The sequence below is a fragment of the Acanthaster planci genome, unplaced genomic scaffold, assembly GCF_054643075.1.
Source record: "Acanthaster planci isolate LZ-2023a unplaced genomic scaffold, COTS_SCS Contig191, whole genome shotgun sequence".
NCBI classification, from domain to species: domain Eukaryota; kingdom Metazoa; phylum Echinodermata; class Asteroidea; order Valvatida; family Acanthasteridae; genus Acanthaster; species Acanthaster planci.
The window spans coordinates 1-13,872 of NW_028257812.1; the positions used below are offsets into that span (position 1 = coordinate 1).

General features: G+C 41.0%; 1 protein-coding gene across 1 annotated transcript; it reads right to left on the reverse strand.

Moving 5' to 3' along the window:
* Positions 1-793: 793 nt before the first annotated feature.
* Positions 794-13,861, reverse strand: thnsl2 (threonine synthase like 2). Its single transcript, XM_022251298.2, is given in 10 exon segments — positions 794-2,287; positions 3,218-3,357; positions 7,219-7,344; positions 8,031-8,179; positions 9,942-10,160; positions 10,736-10,888; positions 11,002-11,196; positions 12,017-12,049; positions 12,052-12,281; positions 13,714-13,861. Coding segments are annotated over 9 exon segments (1,440 nt in total). The 5' UTR covers positions 12,242-12,281; positions 13,714-13,861; the 3' UTR covers positions 794-2,052.
* Positions 13,862-13,872: the final 11 nt, after the last annotated feature.

Genomic DNA, 13,872 nt, shown 5'->3' on the forward strand with positions numbered 1-13,872 from the left:
GCTTTTGTAGTAGCGGAAAATTGGAAAATGCATTACAATTAAATTATTAAATTATTCTGCTTTTGAGGTAGCAGAAAAGTTCAAAAGTCGAAAATTGTATGTTACAAAACTAAAAACTGTTTTCCTACAATTCTAACTGCAGAAAAGCAGATGGCCACTTTTCGTCCTTTGTTCTTTGGTACGGGTATTTTTCTTTTGGCTGTGCATGGCTGTAACTGGGAATGAAACATCTAGGGGCGTAACCAATCAAGTAAACTAATTCAATGACTTGTGATCAATGATCCACTAATCAGATGATGAGGATTTATGCAGGCCCATTGTGTTGTATTGTATAACATTCGCTTATGCCAGTTACTATATAATGCACGCTGCGCGAAAAGAGGCCCAGAACCCCAGATACAGTGTTCACTTTCGCATGATTTATATACAGTAGATCATGTTTGTGCAGTAAGCACAAACTCGATGTTTCCCCGAGAGTGAGTGGGTTTTGAAGATTGATTTGGGACTTTTAATTTGGGAATTTTTGCGCGGGGCAATTGCACGCGAAACATTTAGGGCCTTTTTGTGGCCGGAGAGCTATGGGTTTGTAAGGGCAGAACATAAGTCCGGGGGGATTTTAACAAAACTCGTGGGTTCTAGTACACAGGGTTGTGTCCTACAGTTCCGGACGCAGGTTGTGGGCGACGATCCCCAAGCCGACTTTTTAAGAATTAAGTAAATCCTGCATCTGGAATAAACGGGAACTGTTAATTTTAGACAGAATATAAGAAAAACAGTTTCTGAATACCTGTAATTTAGCTCAATACCTTATACAGTTTAATTCATTAAAATTCAATAAAATGAATACATTGATTCGTTGATTTACTACATTAAAATGCCTTTATGTTTTTTACTCTCCAATTAAACGTGATCACCATACTTGATACAAGATGGTGATTGTAGACAAGGTTTTAAGGCAAAACAATTATTCTGATTTAGTTGTTTCTGTTTAGAAGTTTTGTACAGAGAAAATCTTTATGAAACTTTAAAACTGACAAGTGAAATGTCCACATCTGTTATCAGATATATGATATATATGCTATATTTCATAGCAAGAAACTTAAATACAGAAATTCGAACATTTAAGGTGACTAGATGACAATGTATTTAAAGAAAATTAAAGAAAAAGGTTGAGACAACTAAAACCACCAGTAACTTAATTGAATAGCATTGAATACATTGTCAATCTTGTTCTGTAATGTAATACTTATGTAATATTTTCAACTAAAATTGATGGCCTTTTCATTTGGTTACATTAATTAAAAGAACCCTGACAAAGAAAGAGTGAGCAAAAAAATTATAAAAAGATAATCCAACAATAACTTGCCGTGGCATTGCTCTTAAGACAGCAACTGAAAATGACAACAACATGGTTTTTAATTCGTTCAATTCTTTGTGTCTGGTGCCCTGCGAGGGAGTTTAACTACACTGCTTAATACACTCAAGCACCAGTCTAATGACATCAAGTACATGATCACAACTGTGGAAACTGAACTTTTTCCAGAATACGCAAAACTCTGCACTAATGAAATTATGAACTACTGACAATCCTTCAACCATGATATTACAAAATTATTATCAAAGGAAATGGTAATATCATTGATAATCACTTCAAAAAACTTTCAGAGACCAAATTTTAATATTGGAGCAAATATTGGAGCAAATGTGCTTTTTGATCCACCTTACCATCTCTAATGCAAATTTTAAAAAAATTTTTAGCTTAAGATATACAAAATTTCTTCTTCTTTCGTAATTCATGGCTCTGTGGATTTTTTTTTCAAACAGATTTAAAGTTGGAAATTTCATAAAAGGAAACTACCACCAGGCTTGAATACAAGTCTCCTCTCAAGACTGGCTAGAAAACTATTATCACAAAGTGAAGTAATCAGCAAATCCCCAGATGGCTATATTAAAAAAACTGTAAGCCAGACTTATCCTATGCAGGCAGACTCTTCAAGGCTAGAACCAAAGGCTATTCCATATGTCAGCCCGTGCTACTAGCTTTTGGGCAAGTTACTGATCCATACCAGCTCGTTTACTTATCTCCTTGATCTTTTCCCTCAGTATTTTCTCCCAATTCTGTCCTCTTTTCATCTCCAGACATCGCTTCGGCATGACCTGCAGATTTGTGATGTAAGGTGTGGGCTTAGGCTCCAAACCAGCCGCTACTAGAGCCTCAGGAAACTTGGCTGGATGAGCAGAGGCGAAACAAAGAGTGGGCTGGTGCAGAGTCTGATTGGCCTCCATACTGTTAGTCAACCAAAGCAAGAATACATCATATGCTATTAAATCAACAGATGAAAGCACATCAATAGTAGACATGACATCTAAATAGCATTCAGTATATTGTCACGACATCTGAATAGCATTGAATATATTGTCAATCTTGTTTTGTAAAGTAATACTTATGTAATACTTTCAACTAAAATTGATGGCCTTTTCATTTGGTTACATTAATTAAAAGAACCCTGAAAAAGTAAGAATGAACCATGGAGGAAGGATACTAAATTTCAGAGCAAAAGAAAGTAAAAGAATGAATTTTTCTGCTCTTTTTTTCTAATGGGTGTTCCACTCTTAAGTGAAATTTATTTAAAAACCGTTGTAACGGTATACTTAATGTTGTGTCTGAAGGCCTGTGACAATTTTGACAACCTTACTCAATAATAAAGGTTTGTGGTAGCACCATGCAAGGATATCCTTTGCCGAGCACTACTGACAATATGCTCTGTCATCACCAGTACCCTTATGACAGACAGAGCATAATGTCCAAAATGCTGAGTATCTTCTGGTTCGTTTTAGAACCACACATACTCCAAAAGAGATATCCATGCACGGTGCGATCACAAACCTCTATAAGTTACTTGCTGCCCTCACCATGAAAAGATTCAAAGCACAAACCTTACTCAGTGCGGTCTCAACCCACAGTGTTTACAAATAAACATCGGAGAAGGGAAAATACCATATGTGACAGAGTAACATCTACCCAACAGAAAACTTCCATCTCACAAAATTGTTTTCTTCTCAACTGCACACTGTTAGATAATTGATAGCTTTGGGCAGGTTTAGCATTCTCATCAGTGCAGAAGAAAGAGGAGTGTTTCTTGATTTAATTCTTTAAAGGATTGTGTTCATTTCCACTGTAAGGATAAACTGGTTTTAAGTTGACTGAGGTACCGACCGGTCCAGCTTGCTGAAGTAGTAGCTGACTGCCACCGCTGTGTGAGGACAGATGAGGTAGTGATGGTCAGACCAGCATCGTTGCATCGTCTTCAAGACTGTTTGGTTGTCAAAGGATGCAGAGGACAGAACTTTCTGCATCTGATTGAAGAAAAGACAAGTCAAGAAAATGTCAGGAAATTGTGCATGATGGCCGAGTTGTAATTCCTTGCTGAAGAGAATATCAGGATTAGATCAGCTTTTTTCCTCATGAAGCCACGGTGCTTGTAAGTGGTTAAAATCTGCACACTTTATAGAATCCTGAATGTTGGCACAAGTCATAAAAGCAGCTAGTGTAGACCTCTGGCTAATTACCATTGATTGATCCACTGAGGGGAGAATAAAGCCATGTCCAAAAGTTATGGCTATGACTAAGAATATCACTGGTGCGTACGGAAGCCAGCAGAGGTAAGATTGGAGGCAAATGAAAATGGTAAACATGAGATGCTCCCAATTATTTGAAAAGTCCCAAAATCAGGACAAATTCTGACAAAACTCAGCCCTGAGCCAGTGGCTACTGGTCACAGCTGCTTGCTACAGACGTGTGTGTTACTCCTAGCTACACAAAGCTCACTCAATCTGTCAAGCTGTATGGCATGGAAACCAATCTAAAGTTATGAATATAGCTTACCATATTTGGGTAAGTAAGCTACTTTTTGCTTAGGCACGGAGTCACTTTTTTCAGGCATGCAAAGTGAATGTGAACTACACTTCAAAATTGCAAATGGACTCAATGAAGCAATCTCAACAATATTCCTAACCACCCATGTCAGGGAAGTTTTTACATTATCTGTGCACACACTGGGTCAAGCGCACTATTTCAACTAAATGAGTACAAAGTCAAAGCAGTGTTGCATGATAAGTGTGCACCTGATCGGGCAGTTCATCATTCTAAAATATTAAAGACTTTGGTAGGGGTATTTCCACAATAATGAGCAAAAATGTGATGTCATTCCAGGATTTAAGAGAATGGAATTGCTGTTCTAGTACACCACAAAATATATTCCACTGTTGCCCAAGCCTCTCTCGCTACTGGTGGGGGCCCAACTGTTGCCCAAGCCCCTCTCGTTACTGGTAGGGGTCCAACTGTTGCCCAAGCCCTCTTGTTACTGGTGAGGGCCCAACTGTTGCCCAAGCCCCTCTCGTTACTGGTGAGGGCCCAACTGTTGCCCAAGCCCCTCTCGTTACTGGTGAGGGCCCAACTGTTGCCCAAGCCCCTCTTGTTACTGGTGAGGGCCCAACTGTTGCCCAAGCCCCTCTCGTTACAGGTGAGGGCCCAACTGTTGCCCAAGCCCCTCTCGTTACTGGTAGGGGCCCAACTGTTGCCCAAGCCCCTCTTGTTACAGGTGAGGGCCCAACTGTTGCCCAAGCCCCTCTTGTTACAGGTGAGGGCCCAACTGTTGCCCAAGCCCCTCTCATTACTGGTGAGGGCCCAACTGTTGCCCAAGCCCCTCTCGTTACTGGTAGGGGCCCAACTGTTGCCCAAGCCCCTCTTGTTACAGGTGAGGGCCCAACTGTTGCCCAAGCCCCTCTTGTTACTGGTGAGGGCCCAACTGTTGCCCAAGCCCCTCTTGGTACTGGTGAGGGCCCAACTGTTGTCCAAGCCCCTCTGGGTAAAGCCCCTTTTGTTACTGGTGAGGACCCACTAGTGGTAGACTTGTATGAAGAGTAATTTTGGGCTGTATTCCTTGCATGTTCTACTGCCCGAGTGTGTATATCGGTAGCGATGTGTTTCTCGCCATCATTTAACCCGCTTGACTCACAGATAGCGATGTGTTTCTTGCAATCATTTCGACCCGCTTGACTCACAGATAGCGACGTGCTTCTTGCAATCATTTCAACCCGCTTGACTCACAGATAGTAATGTGCTTCTCGCAATCATTTCGACCTGCTTGACTCACAGATAGCGATGTGCTTCTCGCAATCATTTCGACCTGCTTGACTCACAGATAGCGACGTGCTTCTTGCAATCATTTCAACCCGCTTGACTCAAAGATAGTAATGTGCTTCTCGCAATCATTTCGACCTGCTTGACTCACAGATAGCGATGTGCTTCTCGCAATCATTTCGACCCGCTTGACTCACAGATAGCGATGTGCTTCTCGCAATCATTTCAACCCGCTTGACTCACAGATAGTAATGTGCTTCTCGCAATCATTTCGACCCGCTTGACTCACAGATAGCGATGTGAACCCGCTTGACTCACAGATAGTAATGTGCTTCTCGCAATCATTTCGACCCGCTTGACTCACACTGAAGTCAGCATTGAACACTGTGCAAAATAATCCAACCATTTACTGGAAATTAGGCATGGCTACTTATCACTGCATTTCTGAAGAAACTTCTGCTGAGGCTTTAGCTTAGTTTTCCCACATTTGGTCGACATAATGTGTGGCACCACTCTATGCACTACAACAATGCCGCACGTTGCACCATGCATACTGCTGCACATGTACGATCGGTGAGAAATTTGCTGCTTCGCTGGAGTAGTAGTCTCAATACCAGACGTTATGTTCCTTTTGTCCATAGCCATCAAGTGTTGTACACGTACGGCTTATACATGCTGAATATACGTACGTGGGTGCGGCTGAAATTTGCAAGTAATGATCCACGTCTAGTACCAACACTGGTATGAATACAATACACACTGTGCAGTACCACACTGCGCATACAGTCTAAAAAGACTTGTTGTTGGTCCTTCCACGCTTTTCAGACCACTTTTGTTTCATGAAAATGTGGAAATGAAACATCTTTTTAAATGTAATATTTTTCAAGATGGCGTAGTCACAAATCATACCAACGAAGGACAAAAATCATACAAGCGTAAAATTGGTGGAAAATCAATCATTATTGCAGAAATGAAGTTCATATGAAAACTTGCCTGTAAAAATACCTGTCAAATCTGCCCATGGGTGTTGAGTTCCTGTCTAGAATGAAGAGAAATCTAAAACTCAGGCATTGACGATAAATGTACATGTGTGATCAGCTTATCTACAGCAAGCTATTCAAGAAAATGAAAAGAAAAGGAATAGTATGGATTCGCTGAAAAAATAAAAAGAGAAAAAATGAGGGGTACATCTGTTCAAACTTCACATCTAGCCTTGAAGCAGAGACTAGCTAGTTGATGTCCCATCATGCTTCCATCTGCCCAGCCTCATCAGATCTTATACCTAAAACAGCTGATGGGGCTTTACCTCTGTGCTGACAGTCAGATGGGTAATCTGTTACAGCTGGAATCACACTAGCTTTGGTTGTGAACTGCAAAAAGTGTATCAAATGATCACCGTGGGAAGATTGCAGAGAATGTCTCCATTGTTGGAACTTTAAGCAGACTGACCAGAATCTTTGTGTGAATCTCTTAGTCTGGAAACCAAAAGACCTGCAGGGAAAAAGTGCAGACAAAAATGATTTAGAAATGTCAGGAGAGAAGATAAGATGCCAACTTCATTGTGGTGCACTGCTGTGCAGACTTCAGTCCAATCACAGGAGCAAACTGAGTGACTTTCTCACCGTGCTGACCTATGCCCTGGCAAAGAAATCGATCTGAACAGCTCCCCCTTAGCTGTAGCTGTACAACAGCATATTTTATTGAAATTTGAGAAGCACAAAATGACATGTATGTTGAGTTAATATGTAAATGCTTATTTCACAAAGCCCTGTATATGCATGTAAATTACATCTTTTAAAACTCTCCTGTTCTAAAGTCAAACTTCAATGTTATAAACCTTCAGGTTTCTGTAGGGTTTCAGATACACACAAAATAGAGGCATTGTATGGTTAAGCTTATGTATTACAATACTGCAAGAAGGCGTCTCTTCAAGTAAGGAATGGTTTATCAAACCTCTTAGAAGGTCATCACCTAAGTATAAACAAACCTCCCAAGATACCGGTGTATGGCATCTCATAAATTCAGCCAGGGCAAACAATTCAGTAAGTCATGTGTCTGTTCGTTGAGCTGCTCACCTTCTGCAGCAAAGATGCCGGAAGAGTAGTCTTCCCTCCAGTCTCAAATTCCTCCATAATTTTTTTGACCAGGGCTGTATCTCGGTTCGAAAACAAAGAAAAGATGCGCTCAATGTTGTATGGATTCTGTTGAAGAAGGACAAAGGGAAAAATTATATACAGCATCTTCCTCAGGAAAAAAAAGATTGCAAAATTCCTTGGCAGAATTTTACCTAACCTAAATTCTTTATGTAACACTTCCTCTGTGCATATCTAGACCTAAGGATCGAGAACTGAATGCTTTACATCTTTGTAAGGGCAAAAATAATTTCCTGATAGAGACTGAGTTGTTTACATGTAGCTTTGTTCTTTCACTGAATTTCTTATCAAGCCTTGTGACTCTGCCGACCAGTGTGTTATTTCTGTGTCACTGCAGTCATAAACCAACCACTCTGTGGGTATCAGTCCCGAGTTCTTGATGATAATTATTTATTCCCACTGAAATTGCACGTAGTGTAATTTAGCCAACAGAATTAGAAGTCATTACTGCGATGGTATAATGCTTGTGGACAGGTGATACGTGCGCGTTACATGCCACGTCCACCAATGGGTGTCAGGATTTCACACATGTGCACATGCATTAAGCTTAAGAAATGTGAGTGTGGCACTGCAGTTCTGGTGTCTCCTTGGATTACTCTTTACACTTCAATGACTCAATATGTTGTGCACAAAGCAGTCCACTTTCTCAAAATCTTTTTCAAATGTTTGATTTCACGGTATGCTTATTTGTACTTTGGGTAAAACGTTGCACAAACTGGAATGATGTCATTCACCTGTATGTCCATAGCAACCGAGTATGTCTTGATGACACTGGGAGCCGTGGAGAGTTTACCGGTACTCAGCATACGGTGTAACAGGTCATTACTGTTCACTGTACACACCAGCTTAATGGGTAGGCCCATGCGGTAGGCTAAACATCCACCTGAAGAGATTAGGAGTTCAAATAGAGCTAAATTAAATTACTAGAGTGCATGGAGAAAATTTGACGCCGTCCTGGGAGCAGGCATTTTGAATCCTTATGCGTGCTTGTAAAACATTCGAAATCAGAGAGAATGAATATCAGACTATGTACTCCAAATGCAATGTGCATCAGGTACCAAATCCAATTTCATAAAAAGGCCCAGCGAAATTATCTACAGCGCATATACTCATGCATTGCGTTATTTGTGCAGAGCAAAATGGTCCCCCCATTTACCACTTGTGCAGAGCAAAATGAAACCCCCATTTACCGACTGTGAAGAGCAAAATGAAACCCCCATTTACCAATTGTGCATTTAGGTTTTTTGTGTATCAGCTTTGCTGACGCACTGTTTTCAAATACACACGCAGATAAATAGCCGTACAAAAGCCATACAAAATTTCAAGTTTTCCATAGGTTTGTGCACAAACGTGGATGCACCCAACGGGCTTCACTTTGTACAGAGTCAGCACTCTAGGTTTTATATATAGCTCTATGGGAGTTCACCAGTAGTGACATATTTTCATTTCTCTGAAATAGGTCTTGAAGTTATGCCTTGATGGTGCATCTAAATTATATGAAAAGTTTGGTACAAGATTTCCATTGAAAAGAATCAACAACTTGAGACAAAAAGAACATGGATGATTCTTAAGACGCTCATTTCCAAAGTGCCGTGGTCTGCAACACACTTTGAGCAGAAACTTAAATGACACATGTAATCAAACTGGTGCAGTTCCTCCTTCTATGATCAGATAATGCTTGTGAAAGCATGGTGCTATTCCGAAGCAAATATATTTCACATGTGGTAGCACAGACTGGCACCTTTTTAATCATTCATATATAGGGTACCCCACAGAAGTAATGACACAGGTCATTTTTGCTATGCATAAGAAGGTTGCCAGATTGCATTAATCTCCCACAAGGTCTCAGCACATTGATGTTTCAGGAAGCCTACAGTTCAAGTGGAAATTTGTGCATGTGTTAACGGTGCCTTGGTGGGATACCATTACAACAGGAGGCATCCTTCAAGGTTTTCACAAAAAGACATTTGGAACTTAACCATTTTTTTACCCAAAAGGGAGAGTTCAAAGATATACTTGTTGCAAATTACAGTAGTTTGTATGCGGAACATTTGGTCAAACTTTCAACCTGATTATTAAAGGTTTACACATGCTTGTACTTAGATGTGTATCATTATTGGGAATACAGAAATGATTTAGAAAACCCACAAGGATACCAATACGTACATGTTTGGCTTTACCACATAGGACAGAGCACAAAGGGTGTTTCTCTGTTCTCACTGGTTAGTCTACTGACCTCGGTGTAAGTACCTGTGTTTTAAGTCTCAGGAGAGTGTTACAGGTATATTGCGGGAACAATGAGAATACAATGCCCTTTTTGCAGTGGTATATGCCCCGAGCTGGACCAAGAGGGGGCGCAATTTTCCTAGCAACAGAGACTCCTTTGGTTGGGACTGCACTTCGCTGGTTCACAAACTATAACATGAATGCATTACAGTTGTTTCGCTGCCAGCAAAATGAACACTCCCAACCAAGACAGCTCTTTTCAACTGATGAAGGGGGGATCCTGCTCATTGCAGAAAGCCAAACAGAACTGTATAAATGTATGTATACCACACACAACAAAGGTACACAGCAAGGCCCCCAAACAATCGTTGTAACAATGGCTTGACACACCCCTTCCCCCCAAATGCAATATGACCCACCAGTAATGTTTCCGGCTGCACCTGTTGGAACCACAATCTCCACCTCGTCTCCAACAGAGCGACAGACTTTCAGGTAACCGTAGAAATAGGCCACAATCTGACACAGGACCCGGCACATGTTGATGGAGTTCATGGTACACAGGTTGTGGATGGCTTTGAAGTCCTGGTCAAGGCAAACTGCTTTGATGGGCTCATCCACATCGTCAGAGCAACCTTCAACTTCAAACATTACGGGAAAACCAATCAGAAAGCACTGCAATCGTTAAACTGCAAACAAGGTATGTGTACATGCATAACGCAATGCAGCAATAAACATAGGACTCTACTATCACCCAATCACTTCCAAATGTTAAGAAGATGACGTGTACAGTCCTGCTTCCTCCGGCTAGTGCAGGGGTTGACTTTTGAGCGACTGGCTGTGTAATATCAAACTAATTTGAAAGAACAACTACGCTCATTTTTTTTTAGCTTTGAGCAGTCTCCCGACAATGGACAGAGCACACTGTCCAAAGCACGGAGCACCCTCTGGTTCTGTTCAGAACCACACATACTCATAAAAGAGATATTCTTGCATGGTGCTACCACAAACCTTTTAACAAGCTAAATATTTTGTTTCCCACTAATTTTTTCTGTGCAAAAAACTTGTTATCAAACTGATATTAACGCTGCATTGCTTTGACTGGTACTGTGTCAGCCACACAACTTAGCAGAGCACTGCATGTTTGCTCACCAGCTCCATGAAACTGGGCTGAGTTAAAAATTTACTTGAGCTGAAGTTCTGAGTCCCAGTTTACCTGAATAGACATGAACATTTTCGTCCATCACTGTAGTCATCTGAATTTCTTGTATTTCTGTGCAGTATCCTTTGGGGAACAACACCACAATATCCATCCAGCCTGACCCACGGATGGCCTCGATGGACGATGGTCCTGTGTCTCCAGATGTTCCTAAGACAGAGACATAACGCATAAACCAATGGAGGATTATGAAAAATTCAAGAAGGTTCCCTCAATTTCTATGATTTGCCCAAAGTAAAAAAATCAAAAGTTCAGTCTCTTACCAACTAGGATGGTCACATGTTTCTCCCTTTTCTTGAAGTAAAATTCCAACAGACGAGCCATGATAAATGTGGACAGATCCTTGAAAGCAAGCGTCTTGGTGTTACCCAGCTCCAAGACGTTTAGACCGTTTGGAAAGGAAGAAAGAGCTGCCACCTGATCCAAGGGGAGACGGGAGTAAGCGTCATCGATCAAAGCTGCAAAGTTGAAAGAAGAGATATTTCAACTGAGTTGGGGAATTATTATTATTATTGGTTTATTATTCACGCAAGCATTTGAATAAAACGGTTCTAGGACAGACAGCATTCAAATTACAACTACCAGCACAAATAAAATTTACATACATAGATACAATAAAGGTAAATAAAAAAAACAAACAAACAACCCAACACCCCAACAAACAAAGATTTTATGATGAAATTCTGGAAAAAGAAGGATTGCAGATGCTTTGGGAATCCCTCAGTGTCAATTCACAAAGGAAGTCACAAAGTATTGTGTCAGTAAATTGTTTTCCCCAGGATTTTGCAGCTGATATGTGGGGATTGTCACTTCTAAAGTGGAAAATCTGGAGAAGTCTTTCCAAGTAAAGGTTATTGGAAATAATGATATTATGTCCTTCATGATTCAGACAAAGATTCCTGTTTTTACAACACAAATTTTTATCAGAATGCTCTGAAATCATAACTATTTTTTAATATGCTACTGTTCATAAAGATTATTTCATGGTTTTGGAACAAATAAAACAATACAATATTCTACATGAGGTAAATATAGTCTTAGCTTTCGAACAGTGTTACAGTCAAGATCTTTCACAGACCTTTAGAGATTTTATCACTTTTTTAGTATTCACGTTTTAAGAGAAGTATCCTACCATGTTCAAATTCAAAGCCCTGAGAATCTTTCCTTGTGCATGCTATGGTCTGAATTGAAATCTGACTTTAAAGTGTATTTGTACAAGGTCTCAGAAACAGGTCTTAAAAAGTGCTCCAGTGCGTCAGAGGTTGTGACTAGCCCTACCTTCCAAATCCTCTTGACTGATTTCCTCCCGCTGATGAAGAGCGGAAGGATCTGCTTGCAAACCTGAGGCAGAGACAGTCCTAACCATGACTTCAGCACCTCTTGGGAGATCTGTGGAATTGTCTTGGGGAGGAGCAATCCACCGGCTACATAGCCTGGGGAGAAGAGTGCCTCCTCGAAGGTGTATTCCTTGTCCTGGCATCGAGTGGTTATGAACTTCATCATGCAGGCTATGTGAGGGTCTGGTCTAGGTTTAACTCTGAACCTGTGATAGAGAAGAGGATTCCAGAATCGTCTTTATCCGATAAACACTATCACAAATACTGTGTGAAAAATTTTACAATGGTAGAAAGGCATTGTAGGAAGGGAAAGGAGCAAACATTCCACCTTTATTTTCCTTCCCACAATGCCTTTCTACCATTGCACAAAACCACCCATGCAGTATTTGCGATAAGGCTTATTTAGAGAACAGAATGTTGAATTTCAAAACATGGTGATTTCTTTTTTTTCTTACTTGTCAGTGATTTAGTATCATTGTTGTGTCAGCATTGGTAGGCAAGACATAGACTGGAGACAATGGGACACTTTTTTCTGTGTCAATCTCGGGCCTAGCCCCAGACTGGGGATCAGTCTACTGGACTCCCTCAGTATCCTTGGCCCCACAACCGTCAATGTAAAAAGTGGAGACTCTGCGAAAACACCTTCTATGAAAACCGTTTTGCGTGGTTGTAGAAGTCTGTCAAATTTTGGTTTCAATTTGGGCTATTCGTTTACTGCAGTGATTTTTTCCCGATAGTTGACCAATGCCAAACACAGTCGGGATCTGTTTGCTATGGGAACCAGACAGTGTTAGAGATGGTGATCTTACGGCTGTTTTATCAGTGACTTTGTATCTTTCATAACAAAGCCTTGTGTATGTGTGAACGCAATGAATGAGTCGAAAACAACAGCTGTCGGGTATTTTCATGGAAGCACGTCATCATTGTGTGGGATGGGGATTGGACGAGCAAATGGTGTGCTTACCATCCCATGTCACGCTTTGTCTGGCATTAGCCATAAGCCATTAAACCTGAAACACCATACAGCCAGGGATCACACCCCAATTACATGATACAACCTGGGAAGTGGTAAACAGGGATCACTCAAAGAGGATATGGCTTTTTTGGCTTCTGGCTAGCACCCCCTGAACAGAGATATTGACAAACGGGAAGACCTACCACCATAGAGCTGGGTAGCTCAGTTGGTAGAGCACTGGTACGGTATTCCAGAGGCTGCAGGTTAAAATCCCGCTCCAGTCAATTTCTTTGTTCATCTTTATAATCATTCATAAGCACCTGGTCAGTTTCCCTATATGATTTAATTGTTTCATGATTTAATTTCAGTTTAGTTAGAAAGAGGCACAAAAGGTTTAATTGAGCGATCCAAAGCATTTTAGCCTCCTACTCCCCCTGAATGCACAACCTTTATTGCGCAGACTCGAAAAGTTTTCAACAAACAGCTGGAAGTCCTGGGCAGCTAGGCCAAGGCAAGGGGACTCACAGTTGATAACCCCATGCTCACATCCGTTATGGTTATGCATCCAGACACCTGAACAAGCAGAAAAGCTTGTTGGATGTTGCCTCGCTAAATATTTAGACACCTTATTTCCCTAGTGATTCATGTATTAAATTTCATCGATGATAAAAAAGGAAACATACCGGAATCAAACTCCAGTCTAGATCCACAGCCCCAGCTATTATTAATGTACCGAAAGACGAGAGTGCTAGTTACGTGACTGGCCATTGACGCGCCGAGTGCACCCGGTACCCGCTCATGTACAGTACTTTGTACGGCAAATGAGCGTCTCGTCGTTTCGG